The sequence below is a fragment of the Oratosquilla oratoria genome, chromosome 34, assembly GCF_046742065.1.
Source record: "Oratosquilla oratoria isolate Oo_2021 chromosome 34, ASM4674206v1, whole genome shotgun sequence".
In the NCBI taxonomy this organism is placed as follows: domain Eukaryota; kingdom Metazoa; phylum Arthropoda; class Malacostraca; order Stomatopoda; family Squillidae; genus Oratosquilla; species Oratosquilla oratoria.
In genome coordinates this window covers 40,340,290-40,362,837 of record NC_134810.1, presented here as the reverse complement: position 1 = coordinate 40,362,837, position 22,548 = coordinate 40,340,290, and the positions used below count along the sequence as shown (strand labels likewise).

At 27.8% G+C, this 22,548-nt stretch overlaps 1 protein-coding gene across 1 annotated transcript in view; it reads left to right on the top strand.

Moving 5' to 3' along the window:
• Positions 1-22,548, top strand: part of LOC143018432 (sodium/mannose cotransporter SLC5A10-like) — a 60,229-nt gene that overhangs the window by 31,388 nt on the left and 6,293 nt on the right. The window contains exons 7-11 of the mRNA XM_076173793.1: positions 16,835-17,040; positions 18,437-18,680; positions 18,804-19,018; positions 20,553-20,658; positions 21,580-21,794. Of these exons, the coding sequence (XP_076029908.1) occupies positions 16,835-17,040; positions 18,437-18,680; positions 18,804-19,018; positions 20,553-20,658; positions 21,580-21,794 (986 nt within the window). The remainder of the gene's footprint in view (positions 1-16,834; positions 17,041-18,436; positions 18,681-18,803; positions 19,019-20,552; positions 20,659-21,579; positions 21,795-22,548) is intronic.

The window sequence follows — 22,548 nt, the reverse complement described above, 5'->3', positions numbered from 1 at the left end:
TGTAGTAGTAGTAATAGTAATAGGAATAGTAGTAATGGTAATATTAGTAATAGTAAAAGATAGTAATAGTAAGTATTAGTAGTAAATAGTAGTAATAGTAATAGTAGTATAATAGTAAGAATACGCAATAGTAGTAATAGAGTTAGTACTAATAGTAAATTGTGATAGTAATAGTAATATTAATAATAGTAATAGTAATAGTAGAAGTAATAGTAGTAATAGTAATAGTGGTATAGTAGTAGTAGTAGTAATTATATTAAAGTAGTATTAGTAATAGTAAGTAGTAATAATAATAGTAATAGTAATAATAGTAATAGTAGTAGTAATGGTAGTAATAGTAGTAGTAATAGTAATACTAGTAATAGCAGTAATAGTAATAGTAGTATTAAAAGTAATATAGTAATAATAGTAATATAAGTAGTAAATAGTAATAGTACAATACTAATAGTACTAAATCGTGTAATAGTATTAGTATTAATAGTAGTAATCGAATAGTAATAGTAATAGTATTTAGTAATAGTATACAGTAGTAGTAATAGAAGTATAGTAGTAGTATTAGTAATGGTAGTAATAGTCACTAATAATGTAATTGCAGTAATAGTATTAGTAGTAATAGTAATAGTAGTAGTAATCGTAGTAATAGTATTAGTAATTAGTAGTCATAAATAAGTAAAAGAGTTAGAGTAGTCATAATAATAGTAGTAATATAGTAGTAATAGTAATAGTTAGTAGTATATAGAAGTAGTAATAGAAGTAGTAGTAATAGTAGTAGTGGTAATAGTAGTGGTAGTAGTAGTAATAGTAATAGTAAAGAAGTAGTAGTAAGAGTAGGTAATAGGGGAATAATAGTAGTAGTATTAGGTAAGAGTATAGTAATAGGTAATTAGTAGTAATAAGTAATAATAGTAATAGTATATTAGTAATAGTAAGTTAGATATAGTTAGTAATTGTGGAGTAATAAGTAATTAGTAATAGTAGTAATAGTAATAGTAGTAGTAATTAGTAATATGACGTAAATAATAGGTTATAGTAGAGATTAGTAAGAAGTAATAGTAGTAGTAATAGTAGCAATAATAGTAATAGTTAGTAGTATAATAGTAATAGTAGTTAGTATTAGTAGTAATAGTAGTGGTTAATAGTAATACTGGTAATAGTAAGTAATAGTATAAGTAGGAAGTAGTAATAGTAGATAATAATAAGAGTAATAATAATAATCTAGTAAATGTAGGTAGGAGTAATATGTCGGTACTAGTAAACAGTAGTAATAGTAATAGTAGTAATAGAGTAATAGTATCAATAGTAGTAGTATTAATAGTAATAGTAATAAAAATAGTTAATAGTAATAGTAGTAATACTAAAATGTTAATAGTAGTAGTAATAGTAATAGTAGTAATAATACTAGTAGTAGTAATATTAGTAGTAATAGTAATAGTAGTAATAGTAATAGTAGTAATATAGTAGTAATAATATAGTAGTAATATATAGTAGTAGTAATAGTAGTAATACTGGTAGTATTAATATTAATAGTAATAGTAGTAGAATATAGTAAATTAAAATAGTAATAGTAATAACAGTATAAGAAATAAGAGTAATAAGGTAATAATAGTAGTAATCGTAATTAGTAGTAATAGTAATAACAGGAATAGTAAATAATCATAATAGTAATCAGCAAATTATAAAAAATAGTAGAAAAGTAATAGTAAATAGTAATAGTAATAGTAATATTATTAATAGTAATAATAGTAGTAGTAACAGTAATATAAAAAGTAAAAAGGAGTAGTTAATAGAAGTATTAATAGTAGTAGTAATAGTAACAGTAATAATAATAACAAGTAGTAATAATAGTAATATAGTAATAGTAGTAAAAGTAAATAGTAATAGTAGTAATAGAAAATGGTAGTAATAGTAGTAATAGTAGTAATAGTAATATTAACAGTAGTAATAGTAATAGTAGTAATAGTATAAATAGTAATATTAGTAATAGTAATAGTAGTAAAAATAGTAATATTAGTAATAACAGTTTTAATAGTAATAATAGTAGCAATAGTAAATAGTAAATAGTAACAGTAAATATAAGTAAAAGTAACTAGTAGATAACTAGTAGTAGTTGTAATAGTAGTAATGGTAAAAGTAAATGTAGTAGTAATAGTAATGGTAGTAATAGTAAAAGTAGTAATAGTAAAAATATTAATACTAATAGTAGTAATAGTAATAGTTAGTCCATAGTAAAAGTACAATCCTAGTAAGATAGTAGTAATAGTAAGTAATAATAGTAATCAGTAGTAAATAGTAGTAATAGTAATAGTTGTAATAGTAAATGAAATACTAGTAATAGTAGTATAGTAGGAAATAGTAATATGCAATAGCAAAAGTCGTATTAATAGTACCTAGTAACAATAGTAATAGTAGTAGTAGAAATAGTAGTAATTAGTAAATGGTAGTACTAATAGTAGTAGTTGTAATAGTATTAATAGTAGTGATAGTAATAGTACTAGTAGTAGTAATAGTAATGTTTAAGTAATAGTAACCGGTAATAGTAGTAGACGTAATAGTTGTAATAGTAGTAGTAATAGTGTGATAGTAGTAATAGTGTAATAGTAATAGTTATAGTAGTAGTAATTAGTAGTAAAAGTAGTAGTATTAGTATAATATAAATAGAAGTAATAGTAGTAATATAATAGTATAGAATAACATAGTAACAGAAGTAGTAATAATGGTATAATAGTACAAGTACAATAATATTAGTAATAGAACTAGTAGTAGTAATAGTAATAGAACTAGTAGTAGTAATAGTAATAGAACTAGTAATAGTAATAGTAGTATGAGTAATAGTAATATTAGTAATAGTATAATTAGTAAATAGTAGGTAATGGTAATAGTTGTAATAATATAAAAGTAATACTAATATAATAGTAATAGTAGGAATATTAATAGTAGTAATAGTAATATTAATAATACAGTAATAGTAATAGTTAATGTAGTAGTTAGAAGTATAGTAGTAGTAGAAACAGTAATAGTAGTAATAGTAATAGTAGTGGAAAACTGTTAGTATATATCAGTAGAAATAAAACAGTAATAGATAAGTAGTAATGTATTAGATTAGTAGTAGTAATAGTAGTATTCAATAGTATATTAATAAGTAGTGACAGTAGTAGTAGTAATAGTAGTAGTAACAGCAGTATTAGTAAAAGTAGTAATAGTAGTATAAGATAGAAGTAATTGTAATAGTAAAAGTAGTAGTAATAGTAGTAAGTAGTAATAGTAGTAGTAGTAATAGAATAGTAGTAATGAGTAGTAATACAATGTAGTAATAGTTAAAAGTAGTATTAATAAATAGTAATCAGTAATATATAAATAGTAACAGTAGTAATAGAAAGTAATAAGAACAGTATTTAGTATGTAATAGTAATAGTAAATAGTAAAAGTAGCAATAGTAATAGTAGTAACATTAGTAATAGTAATGTAAGAGTAGTAATAGTAGTAAAAGTAATAGTAATAATAATAAAAGTAGTAATAATAGTAATTAGTAATAGTAGATAGTAGTTATAGTAGCAATAGTAATAGTATTAAATAGTAATATTAATAAAAATAGCATTAGTAGTAACAGTAGTAATAGTAATAGTAGTAATAGTAAAAGTAGTAAGGAATAATAGTATTATTAGTAGTAATAATAATAGTGGTAATAGTAATATTAGTAGTAATAGTAGTAATAGTACTAGTAGAAGTAATACTAGTAGTTGTAATAGTAATAGTCAATAGTAGTAATAGTAATAGTAGTAATCATAGTAGTAAAAGTAGTATTAGTATTAGTAGTATTAGTAATAATATAATAGTAGTAGTTAGTAGTAATAGTGATAGTAATATATAATATGAGTAATAGTAATAGTAGGAATAGTAATGGAAATAGTAATTGCAGTAGTAATAGTAGTAATAGTAATAGTAATAATAGTAGAAATAGTAATAGTAACAGTAGTATTAGTAATAATAGTAATAATAGTAGCAGTAATAGTAGTGGTAAAAATATAGTAATAGTAAATAGTAGTAATTAGTAACAGTAGTATTAGTAGTAGTAATAGTAGTAATAGTAATTGTAGTAATTGTAATAATATAAGAAGTAATAGTAGTAGTAGTAATAATAGTATAGATTATGTAGATAGTAACAGTAGTAAAAAAGTATTTAAGGAAATAGTTATAGTAGTAATAGTAAGTAATAATAACAGTAATAGTACTAATAAGTATAGTAATAGTAAAATAGTAGTAACAGTAATAGTAGGAAATAGTAACAGTAGTTAATAGTTGTAATAGTAATTGTAGTAGTAGTGGTAGCAATAGTAGTAGTAAATATTAGTAGTTAACAGTGGTAATAGTAGTAGTAACTAGTAGTGATTCTTAATAGTAGTAATAGAAATAGTCAATAGTAGTAATGATTTTAGAAGTAAGTAAGTGGTAATAATAGTAGAAATAGTGGATTATACTAATAGTAGTAATAGTAATAGTACTAATAAAAAATAAGTAATAGTAGTGATATTAAATAATACTAATAATACTAGAGTAATAGTAATAGTAAAAAGTATTAATAGTAGTAGTAATAATATTAACAGTAGTAATAGTAGTAATAGTAATATTAATACGTAGTTATGTATAGTATTAGTAATAGTAGTAATAGTAATAGTAGTAAAAGTAACAATAGTAATAGTAGGAGTAAATAGTAATAGTTATAATGATCGTGGTTGTAATAGTGTAATAATAATAGTAATAATATTAGAGTAATAGTAGTAATAGTAATAATATAATTAATAGTAGTAATAGTAGTAGGTAATTGTAATAGTAGTAATAGTTAGCAATAATAGTATTAGTACCAATAGTAAATTGTAGTAATAGTGACATCAGTTAATAGTAAATAGTAGTAAAATAGTAAATAGAAATAGTAAAAGTTTAAAGTACCTAATAAAAGTAATAGTAGTAGAAGTAATAGTAATGATAGTATAAGTGATAGTTATAGTAAATGTAGTAATTGTAGTATAGTAGTAATACTACCTATTACTATGACTATTACTAACTGTTAATACTACTACTACTAATTACTATTACTACTAGTACTATTTACTAATACTACTATTAATATTACTACTATTACTCCTATTTAATATTATTACTATTTACTATAGTAGTAATAGTAATAGTAGTAATAGTAATAGTAGATAGATCAGTATAGTTATAGTAAGTAATAGTTATTAGTAAATAATGTCATATTAGTAATATTAGTAATAGTATATACAAGTAGAAGTAATAGTATTAGCATAAATATTAATAGTATAATAATAATAGTAATAATAGTGGTAGTAATAGTAGTAGTATATAGTAGTAATAGAAATAGTAGTAATAGTTATAGAAGTAGTAATAGTAGTAGTAAAAGTAGTAGTAGAAGTAATAGTAATAGTTAGTAGTAATAGCAGAACTAATAGTAATATAGTAAAAGTAATAGTAGTAATTGTGATAGTAGTAACAGTAATACAGTAGTAGTAATAGTAGTAATAAATAATAACTAGTAATAGTAGTAATAGTAGTAGTAGTATTAGTAATAATAATAATAGTAGTTTTACTAGAGTAATAGTAGTAATATAGTTAGTAGTAATGGTAGTAATAGTATAAGTATAATAGTAATATTGATAATATAATATAGTAATAGTAGTAATAGTAAAAGTAATAGAAGTAATAATTACAGTATTAGTTAGATATTAGTAAAAGTACTAGTAGTAATAGTAACAGTAGTAATAATAATAGTAGTAAAGTAGTAATTGTATTTGTAGTAATTGTAAATAGTTAGTAATAGTAATAGAAGTAATAGTATTAGTAATATAGGAAGTAAATAGTAATAGTAGTAATAGTAGTAATAGTAGGAGTAGTAATAGTAATAGGTAGTAATAGGAAGAGTAGTAATAGTAGTAATAGTAGTAGTAGTAAATAGTAATAGTACTAATAGTAGTAATAGTAATAGTAGTAATAGTAAATAGCGAGTAATAGCTATATAATAGTAGTTAGTAATAGTAGTAGTAATAGGAAGTAATAGTAATAGCAATAGTAATAATAGTAATGATAGTAATAGTAATAATAGTAATGGTATTGGTAATAGTAATAGTAATAGTAATAGAAATAGTAGAATAGTAGGATTAATAGTAATAGTAAAAAAGTAGGAATAGTAATAGTAATAATAGTAATAGTAATAGTAACAGTAGGAGGAATAGCAATAGTAGTAATAATAGTAAATAGTAGTAATGGGTGATAATAGTAAAAGTAGTAATAATAACAGTAGTAATAGTAATACTGTAATAATTAATAGGAGTAATAATAGTAGTAGAAATAGAGGTAATAGTAATAGTAATATTAGTATATAGTAATAGTTAGTAAGTAGTAATTATATAGTAGAAGTAGTAATAGAAGTAACAATATAAATAGTAGTAGTAATGGTAATAGTAATAGTAGTAATAATAGTCGTAGTAGTAGTAGCAATAGTAGTTGTATAGTAGTAATAGTAATAGTAGTAGTAGTAAAGTAATAATAGTAATAGTAATGATAGCAATAATACTTATAGTAATAGAAGTAATAGTAATAGTAATAGTAGTAATAGTAATAATAGTAGTAATAGAAGTAATAGTAATATAGTTAAAGTAATAGTAATAGTCTATTAGTATAATAGTAATAGTAAAATAAAGTAATAGTAGTGATAGTAAAAGTAGTAATAGTAATAGTAGTAGTAATATGCAGTAACAGTAATCAGCAGTACAGAATATATAGAGTAGTAATAGTAATAATAAGTAGTTAGTAATAGTAATAGTAATAATAGTAATTGTAATAATAGTAGTAATAGGTAGTAATAGTAATGGTAGTAATGTAATGATAGCAATAATACTTATAGTAATAGAAGTAATAGTAAGTAATAGTAATAGTAGTAATAGTAATAAATAGTAGTAATAGAAGTAGATAGTAATAGTAGTTAAAGTAATTATAATAGTAATAGTAATAGTTTATTAGTAGTAAATAGTAATAGTAGTTAAAAGTAAATAGTTGTGATAGTATTAGTAGTAATAGTTATAGTAGTAGTAATAGCATAACAGATAATAGCTGTAATAGTATTAGTAGTAATATAGAAATATAAGTAGTAGTAATAGTAGTATAGTAATAATAATTGGTAATAATAGTAGTGATATAGTAATAGTAATGGTAGTAATAAGTAATTGCAAATAGTAATAGTAAGAGTAATAGTAGTAATATAATATTAGTATAGTAATAGTAGTGATGGTAATAATAGTAATAGTAGTAACAGTAATAGTAGTAGTAGTGATAGTAATATTTAATAGAAGTAATAATAGTAATAATTGAGTAATAAAGTAATATTACTTACAGTAATAGTAATAATTATAGATATTATAAGTAGTATTAGAAATAGTAATAGTAATATATAGTATTAGTAGTAATAATAGTAGTATTAATACTAATAATAGTCGTAATAGTGGTAGTAGTAATAGTATTAGTATTAGTAGTAATAGTAAATTGTAGTAATAATAAAATATTAATAGTAATACTATTAGTAATAATAGGAATAATAGTAAAAAGTATTAATAGTAATAATAGTAATAGTAGTAATAGTAATAATGGTAATATAATAATTATTTCAGTAGTAGTATTAGTAGTATAGTATTAAATAATAAATAGTTAATAAGATAGTAGTTAATAATTAAAGTTATAATTAAGTAGAGTATATATTATAATAAGTAGTTACTATTAATGGTAGTAAGAGTTGTAATAGTAATAGATAATAGTAGTAATAGTAAGTAGTATTATAGTAATAGTAGAAATAGTAGTAGTAATGTAGTACTAGTAGTAAATAGAAGTAGTAGTAATCGTAAATAGTAGTAATAATAGGAATAGTAATAATAGTAATAGTAAATATAATTTAATAGTTATTGTAGTAACAGTAAATAGTGATAGTATTATTAGGTTAGGTTAGTAATAGTGAGAGTAGTAATAGAGTTGTAGTAGTAATAGCAGTAATAGTAATAGTATGAAACAGTAATAGAATGAATAGTAATAGTAATAGTATTAATAGTAAAAAAAAAAATTAGTATAATAGTAGTAATAGTTGTAATAGTAATATTATTAGTAATAGTAGTAATAGTAAACAGAAGTAATAGTAATTGTAGTAAAATTAATAGTAGTATCAATAGTAGTAATAGTAATAATAGTAACAGTAATAGTAAGAGCAATAGTAGTAATAGTAATAGCAATAATAATAGTAATAGTAGTAATAGTAATAGTAGTAGTAGTAATAGTAATAGTAAGAATAGTAATGGTAGTAATAGAAGTAATATTAATAGTAATCGTAATATAAGTAATAGTATTAATAGTAATAGTAGTAATAGTAATAGTGCTAATAGTATTAATAGTAGTAGTAATAGTAAATAGTAGTAATAGTAATAGTAATAGTAGTTATAGTAATAGTAATAACATTAATAGTGTGTAACAGTATTAGTAGTAATAGTAATAATAGGTAATAGTAATTGTAGTAATAGTAGTAACAGTAATAGTAATAGTAATAGCTGTAATAGTAATAGTAATAGTAATAATAGTAGTAGGAGTAATAGTAATCAGTAGTAATAGTAAATAATAGTAATAGTAGTAATTAGTAAATAGTGGTAATAGTAATAGTAGGAGTAATGGTAGTAATAGTAATACTAATAATAGTAGTAATAGTTATAATAGTAATATAAGTTCGTAGTATTAGTAGTAGTAGTAATAGAAGTAATAGTAATAGTAGTAATATTAGTAATAATAGTAATAATAGTGGTAATAATAGTAGTAGTAATACTAGTAGTAATACTAGTCGATGTAATAGTAGTTACTATTACTACTTTTTACTACTATTACTATTACTACTATAACAATTACTATTATTATTATTACTATTAACTACTATTACTATTACTACTATTACTATTACTACTATTACTATTATTACTATTGCTACTATTACTATTATTTTTATTACTTTTACTATTTATTACTATTACTACTATTATTATTACTATTAGTACTAATACTATTACCAACACTTTTACTATTACTACTATTACTATTACTGTACTATTAAAACTATTACTATCACTATTTCTATTACTTCTATTACTATTACTACTATTACTATTACTGCTACTATTACTACTAATATTAATACTATTACTACTACCACTATTATTATTACTATTACTACTGCTACTAATACTACTATTACTAGTGTTTTTACTATTACTACTATTGCTACTGTTACTATTACTACTGCTCCTATTACTACCATTACTATGATTACTATTACTACTATTAGTATGACTATGACTATTATTACTATTACTATTACTACTTTTACTATTACTACTATTACTATTACTACTGCTATAACTATTGTTACTATTACTACTATTACTATTGATAATATTACTGTTTCTATTACTATTACTATTCCTAATATTACTATTCCTACTATTAGTAATACTATTATTCTTATTACTATAACTATTACTGATATTACTGTTACCACTATTATTATATATACTATTCTTATTACTATTACTACTGTTACTATTACTACTATTACTATTACGACTTTTACTATTACTACTATTACTATTAATACTATTACTACTATTACAAGTACTTCTATTATTATTACTTATATTATCATTACTACTATTGCTATTACTACAATTATTATTACTATTAGAATTACTACTATTACTTTTATTACTATAAGTACTATTACTACTATTACTATTACTACAATTACTACCACTACTTTTACTACTACTACTACTACTACAAATGGTACTATTACTATTACTACTATTAGTATTACTATTATTACAATTACTACTATTACTATTACCATTATTACTATTACTACTATTACTATTATTACTATTAATGTTATTGCAACTACTTTTACTTCTATTACTACTATCGGTATTACTAGTATAACTATTACTACCATTACTATTACCACTATTATCATGACTACTATTACCACAATTACTATTACTATTACTACTATTACTATTACTACTATTACTATTACTAATATTAATATTACTATTACCATCATTACTATTACTATTATTACTATTACTATTATTACTATTACTGTTATTACTGTTACTATTAATATTACTACCCTTACTCCTATTACTATTTCTCCTATTACTATGACTATTACTATTACTATGACTAGTATTACTATCACTACTGTTACTTGTAGTACTATTAACATTATTACTATTACTATTACTAATTTTACTAATACTACTATTACTACTATTACTACTATTATTACTATTACTACCATTACTATTACCACTATACTATTACTACTTTTGCTACTATTACTGTTACTACCACTATTAATACTACTGTTACTATTACTATTATGATTATTATCATTACTATTACTACTATTACTATTATTACTATTGCTAGTATTACTATTACTACTATTACTATTACTATTAGTATTAATACTATTACTATTATAACTATTACTATTATTATTACTATTACTACTACTACTATTACTTCCTCTATTACTATTATAACTATTACTATTTCTACTATTACTATTTCTACTATTGCTATGACTACCATTACTATGACTAATACTGTTATTTCTACTATTACTATTACTACTACTATTATTAATACTGTTACTATTTTTACTAATACTGCTATTACTAATATTACTATTACTACTATTACTATTACGACTATTACTATCACTATTATTGCTGCTACTACTATTACTATTAGCACCATTACTACTAATACTACTTTTACTATTTCTACTATTAATATTACTATTACTATTCCTACTATTACTATTACTACTACAACTACTACTACTACTATTACTACTGTAACTCTTATTACTATTACTACCTTTACTTATACTACTATTACTATTATTACTATTACTACTACTTTTACTTCTACTATTACTAGTACTATTACTACTACTAGTACTATTACTCCTATTACCATTATCACTATTGCTACTATTACTATGACTACTGTTACTACTATTACTGCTATTACTATTACTACTTTTACTGTTACTACTATTACTATTTATACTGTTACTATTACTATTATTACTATTATTACTATTACTATTGCTATTACTATTATCACTATTACTACTATTACTATTACTCCTATTACTATTACTAGTATAACTATTACTTCTATTACTATTACTGCTATTACTACTACTACTGTAACTATTATTACTATTACACTATTACTACTATTAGTTATAACTTATACTATTACTACTATTCCTTTTCCTAATATCACTATTACTCCTACTACTATTATTACTATTACTGATATCACTATTACTACTATTAATATCTCTACTATTACTATTATTACTGATACTATTGTTACTATTATTACTACTACTGTTACTATTACTACTATTATTATTATTATTACTTTTATTACTATTACTATCATTACTACTATTAATAATTATCACTATTACCATTATTACTACTACTATTATTACTACTTTTACTATTATTACTACTATTACAACTATTACTATTACTAATGTTACTATTACCATTATTATTACCACTATTATTATTATTACTGTTAATATTACTACTATTAATATTACTCCTATTACTACTATTACTATTACTGCTATTACTATTCAACTATTATTTTTACTACTATTACTACTATTACTATTACTACTGTTACCACTATTACTACTAGTAGCACTACTATTACTACTATTTTACCATTATTATTATTATCATTATTATTATTATTATTATTATTAATAATATTACTATTACTTTTATTACTATTACTTTTATTACAATTACTATTGTTGATATTACTTTCACTATTACTACTATTACTAATACTATTACTATTACTAATACTGTAATACTATAACTAATACTATTACAATTTCAGTTATTACTATGCTGCTACTATTACTCTTATTACTATTGCTACCTTTACTTATACTATTACTACTATTACAGTTATTACTACCATTACTACTTTTATTGCTGCTATTAATATTACTGTTACTACTATTACCATTATTACTATTAATACTATTAATATTACTATTAGTATTATTACTATTACTTCTATTACTATCGTCACTATTACTATTATTACTATTACTACTATTACTATTGCTACTATTACTAATATTACCAATACTATTACTATCACTAGTATAACTATCACTATTACTTCATTACTATTACTATTACTATTACTATTACTATTACTATTACTACTGCTGCTGATACCTTTACTATCACTATTATTACTTCTACTATTACTATTACTATTACTATTACTACTACTATTACTATTACTATTACTACTAATACTATTGCTGCTATTACTATTACTACTATATTACTATTACTATTATTAGTTATTAATACTTATACTATTACTACTATTACTATTCCTATTACTATTACTCTTACTACTATTATTACTATTAGTACTGTTACTATTACTACTATTATTTTTACTATTGTTATTACTATTACTTTTACTACTGTTACTATGACTAATATCACTATTACTATTATTACAATTACAACTATTTATTACTACTATTACTATTATTTCTATTACTACTATTACTATTACTATTATTACTACTATTACTATTATTACTTCTATTACTATTATTACTGTTTTACTATTATTACTACTATTACAACTATTACTATTATTACTATTACTATTAATATAATTATCATTATTATTATTATTACTATTATTATCATTACTATTACTATTGCTACTATTACTACCGTTACTATTACTACCGTTACTATTACTATTACTATTTCTACCATTACTATTACTACCATTACTATTACTACAGTTACGACTATTACTACTATTACTATTACTACTATTACTCTTATTACTATTCCTACCTTTACTTATTCTATTACTACTATTACTACTAATTTTACTTCTGCTATTACTAGTACTATTACTACTCTTATTAATATTACTACTATTACCATTATCACTATTACTATCACTATTACTACTATTACTATTGCTACTATTACTACTATTACTACTATTACTGTTATTGTTACTATTACCATTGCTATTATTACTATTACTATTACTATTATAATTACTACTACGATTACTATTACTACTATAACTATTACTACTATAACTATTACTATTATCTCTATTACTATTACTGCTATTACTATTACTGCTATTAGTATTACTGCTATTACTATTATCATTACTATTACCAATATTAGTTATAATACTTATACTATTACTACTATTATTCCTATTACTACTATTACTTTTACTATTATTACTAATACTACTATTACTATTACTACTATTACTATTTCTATTACTGCTATTATTACTGCTACTATTACAAGTACTATTATTACTGTTACTATTATTACTAATACAACTATTATTAGAATTACTATTACTATTATTACTATTACTTTTATTACTATTACTATCATTACTATTATTACTAATACTTTTACCATTAATATCATTACTATTACTATTACTATTATTACTATTTTTACGGTTTTTACTACTACTATTAGAACTAGTACTATTACTAATACTATTATTATAATTATTACTATTATTATTATTACCTTTATTATTATTACTATTAATATTACTACTATCACTATTATTACTACCATTACTATTACTACTATTGCTTTTACTACTATAACTGTTACTACTATTACTACTATCACTACTACTATTACTAATACTGCTACTACTATTACTACTATTATTACTATTAATACTATTACTATTACTATTACTTTTATTAGTATTACTATTAGTAATATTACTTGCACTATTACTACTATTACTTCTAATACTCTTACTACTATTACTAATACTGTTATTACTAATACTGTTATTACTATTACTAGTAATACTATTACTACTATTACTATTACTACTTTTACAACTACTCTTATTACTATTACTGTCATTACTATCATTACTATTACTGTTATTACTACCATTACTATTATTACTACTATTACTATTACTACTATTACCGTTATTATTAATATTATTATCACTATTACTATTATTACTACTACTGTTACTTTTTTTTACTATTATTATTTTAATTATTATTACTATTATTATTACCATCATTATTACTATTATCATTACTATTATTACAATTACAACTATTACTATTACTAATATTACTATTACTATTACTATTTCACTTAGGAATAGTAGTAATAGTAGTAATATTAATACGAGTAATAGTAATAATGATAGTAATAATTAATAATAATAGTAGTTATAATAATAGTAATAATAGTAGTAATGATAGTTAATAATAATATTAGTAATAGTAGTAATAATAATGATAATAATGATAATAAAAAATAGTAATAATAGTAATAATAATAGTAATATTAAATAATAATAGTAATGATAGTAATGATAGTAATAATAATAGTAGTAATAATAATAATAATAGTAATAATAGTAATAATAATAATAATAATAATAATAATAATAATTAACGGTACTATTATTATTATAGTAATGATTGTAATAATTATGAATAGCAATAGGAATAGTGGTAGTATTTGTAATAGTAATAGCATTAGTAAAAGTAGTACAGTGATAGTATGAAAAGTAGTAATAGTATTAGTTGTATCAGTATTAGTAGTATTAGAAATAAGTGTTATTAGTAGTGGTAGTATGTGGTAATGGTAGTAGATATAATAGTAATAGTAGTAATACCAGTAGTGTTAATGGTAATAGTGCTAATGGGGTAGTAATGCAGGTAGTAGTAATAGCGATAACAGTAGTGGAAATAGCTGTAGTAATTATTATAGTATTACTGGTAAGAGTTGTAATAGTAGTAACAGTAGTAATAGAATAGTGGTAATAGTGTGATATCAGTAATGGCAATGGCAATAATATTGGCAATAGTAATAATAGTAAAAGTAGTAGTAATAGTAATAGTCATAGTATTAGTAATATTAATGGTAGTACCAGTAATAGTAAAGGTAATGGTTATATTGGTAGTCATAGTAATAATGATAGTCATGGTAGTAATAGTAATAATAGTAATGGTAGTAGTAGTACCATTAGCAAAATAGTATTAGTAATAATAGAAATGATAGTAATGGTAGTAATAACAAGTAATAGTAAGAGTAGTATTGGTAATAGTAAAAGTATTGATAGTAATACTAGTAATAGAAGATTATTAGTAATAATAGTACTAGTAATAACGGTAGTTTTAGTCATAATAATGGTAATAGTAGTAATGGTTATAATAATGTTAATGTCAATAGCAATAGCGGTAGTAAAGGTAGTTGTAATAGTAATAGTACAGTTAATGGTAGTAATATAAGTAAAAGGTAGTAATAGTATTAGTAATAATAGTAATGCTAGTAAAATAGTAATAGGAATGGTAAGAATAGTAATTGTAGTAAAAGTAATGGTAGTAGTACCAGTATTATAGTAATGGTAATAATAGAAATAGTAATGGTGGTAAAAGTAGTAAGAGTAATATTAATAGTAATCATAGTAATAATGGTAACTGTAATAAAATTAAGTATAATTATTTAGACCAGATTATGAAAATTACCAAAGATCATGATAATGAAATAAAAAGACGTATTACAATTAGTTGGAAAATGTTTGGTATGATTAAATCTTGAGAGGCTCTCTACCTCTATGTTTGAAACGTAAAGTTTACAATCAATGCATTCTGCCTGCAATAATCTACGGGCGTGAGACTTGGAAACTGACGAAAGCGATGAGAACAAAGAGGGAGATACACCCTGACTGACTTCCACCACATAGTTCGACGAGGATGGAAGTAGTTTCAATGTAGATTGAATAATAGTAGTAATAGTAGTAGCAATAGTAATAGCATTAGTGATAGTAATACTAATAGTTATAGAAATAGTAATAACAGTAATGATAATGGTAATGGTAATAGTAATTGTAATAGCAATAGTGTTATGGGTAGTAAATAGTATAAACAGTAGTAATAGCAATAGTGGTTGTAAAAGTAGAGGTAATAGTAATAGCAGTAATAGTAGTACTACCAGTAGTAATAATATTAATAGTAATATTAATAGCAATAGTGGTAATAATAGTACAAATAGTAATATTATTAATATAGAAAAGTGAAATTAGTAGTAATGGTCCTAGTAGCAAGACCAGTGCTAGCATTAGTTGTAATAGTTGTAGAAGTAATAGTACACGTTGTAGTAGTTAAAGTAATAGTATTAGTGATAGTAAGAATAGTAATAATATTAGTAATAGTAGTACTAGTAGTATTAGTAATCTTAGTAGTAATAATAGTATTAGCAATGGTGATAATAGTTGTAGTAATAGTAATGTAAATAATAGTAGTAACATTGGTACTAAGGGTAGTAATTTTAGTAATATAGTAAAGGTAGTAGTGGTAAGAATAAAGTACTATTGGTACTATTGGTACAGTCTAGATGGAGCGATTAAAGAAAACAAACATCTTCGTTTGTTTCAACACCTCCAAACCCAATGTAGTCTGCAAACAAATCTACAATACTAGTTATAATTGTTATTAAAATTATATCTTGCAATTGTAATATAACTGAAATCGTAATCGCAATCGCAATTATAACAATAATTACGACTATAATTGTAACTATGATTATTTCATTTATATGATTAACTTCACTGTTGTCAGCTTTCCAAAAGGTTGGTGGATACGAGGCGCTACAGTACAAGTACATGCAGGCGATTCCGAAGCTTACCTATGAGAACACAACGTGCGGAATCCCGCGAGCAGACTCCTGGATAATGCTCAGAGACCCAGTCAACTCGGATCTACCTTGGCCCGCTTTCCTCCTGGGACAAACGCCAGCCTCCGTGTGGTATTGGTGCGCCGATCAGGTGATAAGGACCACTATATACTATCAGTTGTTTTAAAAAACGATTAGACAGCTTTCTCACTCATCTGTTTTACCACAAAAATCTAATCCACGCAACTCCTACCTTTTCTAAACCCATACTGTTCCTCACCAATTACTCCCTCTGTTTCTCTCTTAATCCTCTCAAATAAAGCCCTCCCATAAGCCATTCCAACTACTCTCAACAAACTGATCCCTCTGAAGCTACTACACTCAAAATTGTCCCCTTTCCCCTTGTAAAGCGGAACTACCAGTATACAGGTACTCCTCTAGTTCTTTGGCATCCTATTCTCGCTTATTCACACATTAATCCTCAACAGCCAGTCACTATCACTGAACTTCCCTTCTTCAGACACTTCGCATGTCACCCATCTAACCCAGGTGCCTTACCTGGTCACATCATTTTAATAACTACTTGCACCTCATCTTTTCTTATTTCTCCTCCATTTTCCTCATCTGCGAGTATCCCTGTCGTTTTCTTAGTGCCTCCCATTGCTACTACCCTATTATCCTCCACATTTAGCAGCCCCCTAAAATACTCTGCTCATCTTTTTACCACCGCCTCTTTCATGATCATCTCTTCATCTGTACTTTTTACCTTTTTTTCTCTACTTGATTCTCCTCTCCTTCCTCTCTTAACTTCCTTCCAAAACATCTTTTTGTCACGTTCAAATTTTCTTTCATGCTCCTCTCCCATTTTACATCTGCCCTCCTTTTTGCCTCCTTTATTATTTTTTTTTCTTTTCTTTTTTCTTTGAATATCTCATGTTTTTCTCGTCCTACTTTGCAACCAGTCCATGAATGCTCGCTTCTTCTCTTCTACAACCTTCTTCATCATCCCACCACTCACTACTCTTCCTTCTATTCCTTCCTATCCTCCTTGTTAAACACACTATCTATGCACATCTTGTTACTCCCTCCTTGAAACACCCCATTCCTCCTCCACTCTTACCTCTACTCTATCCCTCACCTCCTCCCACATTTCTCTCAGGTTCTCCTTGTACTCCTGGTCATTTTCCTTCTCATTTAATCAGTTTACTCTAAGCACCTCCCTACCTTCTGTCCATTTCCTCTTTCTCCATCTATCCTCCTCTCTCAATATATCTTCCACCAAAAAATTATCTGATATTCCCCCACTCTCTCCCAAGAATATGGACATTCAACACTCTTCCTACTCTTCTCCTAAATACCACTACATAATCCATTAAAGCCTTATCAACGACCCTTTCACCCGCCACTCTCTCCCATGTGTACTTGTACTTAACTCTTTTTCTTAAACACTGTTAGCTATCACCAACTCTCGAAACATATCATCATCAACTCTGCACAACTATTTTTATACATCTACAGGAATATAATACTGTAACCTATTTTTCCAGATGATGGTTCAGCGTACCTTAGCGGCCAAGTCCCTCTCACACGCACAGGGGGCCACCCTCTTTGCCGCTTACATCAAGATCCTTCCCTTTTTTATGATCATCCTGCCGGGGATGATTTCCAGAGTGCTCTACCCTGACGACGTCGCCTGCGTTCTCCCGGAGGAGTGCATGAGAGCCTGCGGGTCGACGGTGTCCTGCTTCAACTCGGCCTATCCAAGGCTCGTCATTGGGATTATGCCCGCCGGTAGGTCCTACCCCTGCAGGATTGGTTTCCAGATCAAAAGGATGATAACCCTCAAGTAATAAACGCCCTCCCCGCACATTCCCTTTCCGAAGGATGTTTCCGATAACAATGGGATCGTTCCAGGACTTAAGGGCTTCATGATGGCTGTGATGCTGGCAGCCCTGATGAGCGACCTGACCTCCATCTTCAACTCTGCCTCTACCATGTTCACAATAGACCTCTGGAAGCGCGTTCGGCCGCATGCCAAAACCCGAGAGCTCCTGGTGGTGGGTAAAATGTTCATCGTCTTCCTCGTTCTCGTCTCCATCGCATGGGTCCCTATCATCGAAAAGATGCAGGTGAGGTTCGCCGGTTCCTCGCAGTCCTAAAAGTATTGATCAGCTGTTTGGCTCTCTTGTGCTGTAGTCAATTGTCAGAAGAATGAAGAATTATACAGGATAGGGAAGGAGTAGCGAAGGGAAAATTAGAGTTGAGGCGAAGGGAATGAAGCTTATTGGACTGGGAGTTTTAGAGGAGGAAGGACAAGAATTTAGAGTGGAAGGATTATGAAGATACAGTAAGGAGGGGCAAGAGGGTACAGGGAGGCAAAGATACGATGCAACGGGAATGGAGTGTACGGGAGGGGTTTTGATTGGATGTCATTCACAAAATAATGGTACCTGCATAAAGTCAGGCACAGTGAGGCTGCAGGGAACTGTTCTAAAAAGAGGTGGGTAAAGAGGAAGTCACTCACCGTCCCACACCCACGAAGTGGGAAGTGAGAAACCCATGGTCGGGCAAGTCATGTCAGTTGCGGCAAGCCGCTGTTTTTTTTTTTCTTTTCTTTTTGCCGAATGTAGGTCGTCTCCTCGCGTGACCAGGGCTGTCGGGAATCAGCACAAAGTACGCAGCGGGCCCCGGGAATCGAACTCAAGGAGGAGGGACAGGGCCACGTAAGAGATGTTGTTGCCACTGGCCTTCGGAGTAGACTGGTACAGGGTGAAGATCGTGATGGGAAGAGATTGCTGGTGTAGTGGGAAGCAGAGACATGTGCGGAATTCGAGACAAGCTGGTTGTAGCCAACTGTCCACTCACTTTGGTGAAATCTTGTAGACACTTAATGATCACTGTGTTCTGCAGCCTCCAAGGCCTCTTTTTAAACTCACGGAACGAATTAAGGGACTCTAATGATTGACCAGTCAGCGGTGATTTGTTGAAAGCTCTCAGCTAATCAAGAACCCTCTCGCTAGCCTCCTGATAATGGAAACAAAGGAAAATGAAAAAGGAGATTGATGAACACAAGAGAAGTGGACATAAAAGAGAGGGGAGAGAGAAATGTGGAGAGAGACCATTGAACAACTTTTGGTACAATTTTAACATACATAGAAACACATGCACACACACACACACACACACACACACACACACACACACACAGACACGCGCGCGCGCGCACGGTTGGTAGAGTCCCAGACTGTCACTACGGCGGTCCAGGTTCGAATCCTGCCCAGGGCTGAAAATAATTTCAGTATCACTGCGCTTCGAGTCGTTACTCCAACTCTCGTGGGCGGGGAGTTGGATGTGTGTGTGCGTGTAAGGTCACAGCATTACCCATAGATCGGTCATATACGAGATCTGAGCTTGCTTCCAGGAGGGAAATAGCTGTCGATCACGAGTCCAACACGCGATCCAAAGACCTTGGTGAGTCACACAAACACACATGCACACACATACACACGCAAGCAAACAAAGACGAGCACAAAGGGAGATAAGATGGATTGAGTTGGAGAATTTGTTCTCCCCGCACTTGCGCAAAGACCCACTCACACAAAGTGTATTGACTTATCACGCCTTTGGTCAACCACCACAAAATCTACCTTCTACTTCTTTTAGGGCGGTCAGCTGTTCATCTACATCCAGAAAATCGGCGCTTACCTGGCCCCTCCCATAGCCGTTATCTACACTCTCGCTGTCCTCTGGCCGCGCATGAACGAAAAAGGTGAGACAAAATGATCCACGAAGGTAAGAAAAATATATATATATCTTTAATGATAGTTGCGAAGGATATAAAAGTGGACACTATGGCTGCCCATGTCAAAACAAGATTCTAGAGCTTTTGTCATATTCTTTCGTAGGTTGTATCGTATCATGTAAGGCATTAACGCATTGATTTGGAAAACAAAATGATTGCGTGTAGGGGCAATGTCTGAGTGATTGCAGTATTTTTAGTGTGTGTGTGTGTGTGTGTGTGTGTGTGTGTGTGTGTGTGTGTGTGTGTGTGTGTGTGTGTGTGTGTGTGTGTGTGTGTGTGTGTGTGTGTGTGTGTGTGTGTGTGTGTGTGTGTGTGTGTGTGTGTGTGTGTGTGTGTGTGTGTGTGTGTGTGTGTGTGTTTGTGTGTGTGTGTGTTTGTGTGCGTGTGTGTTTGTGTGCGTGTGTGTTTGTGTGCATGTGTAAATGTTTGTGTATATGTGTAAATATTTGTGAATGTGTATGTGTAAATGTTTGTGTGTGTGCGTGTATGTGTACGTGTGTATGTGGATGCGTTTGTGCGTGCATATGGGTATGTGCGTGTGGGCGTGCATGTGGGTATATGCGTGTGGGCGTGTATATGTATTTATGCGGGTGTGTGCATCTGTGTGTGTATAGTTACATATTTGTGATGCCTAAAAATAAAAAAAATGAAAAAAAAATTGCGCCGGTTGTATGAAAACACCTTTTTCAAATTTCACCTCATTTCTTTCTCAATCACAAATCTTCATCTTAGTTTCACTATATTTCTATTTAACTGGCTGCTTTCTTTCTAAATCTCCTAGCTTGCCCTGCTTTGGAAAACATCTTTCAGATATCTCTCTTATCATTTCTATTATGTTATGCACCCACCGATTTTTTTTTTTTTTTTTTTTTTTTTTTTTTTTTTTAGGAGCTTTCTTCGGCCTCATGGTCGGCTTAGGCGTGGGCCTCGTAAGAATGATCCTCGACTTTAGCTTCCCACCGCCGAAATGCTACGAGGAGGACACCCGGCCTCGAGTTATCAGCGAAGTCAACTTCATGTACTTCGCAATGATGCTGTGCTGGATCACAGGCATCACGGCTGCGGCGGTGTCGCTCCTGACAGAACCTCCGGAGAAGTACAGGGTAGGTCTTTCTTGGTGTTTGACGCTCTGAAGCTGTTTCCCATAGATATGTACACAGATGCATGCATACACAGACACACACACATATTGACACACACACATATTGACACACACAGGCACATACATATTGACACACACACATATTGACACACACAGGCACATACATATTGACACACACACATATTGGCACACACACGCACATATTGGCACACACACACACATATTGACACACACACACACACATATTGACACACACACACACACACACACACACACACACACACACACACACACACACACACACACACACACACACACACACACACACACACACACACACTCAAACACACACACACACACACACACACACACACATAAAAACATATTGAAACACACACACACACACACACACACACACACACACACACACACACACACACACACACACACACACACACACACACACACACACACACACACACGAATTTAAGAGCAAACTAGACATTGCAAGATACAAAGACGGGATGCCACGAGCGTAGCTTCCCTTACCGTAAGATACAACTAAGTAAAAATACAACTGGGTAAACACACACACACACACGTCTCCCTCTGCCTCTTGCAATGCCCTCAACAACAATAGTATACATTGAATAGACAACGCCGGCAACACAATACACTGTACATTCTATAAGGGATCTGTTGGAAAACTCCGTCACAACCATGGCGTCCCTCGGGTAGACGGGACTGCTGCAAAC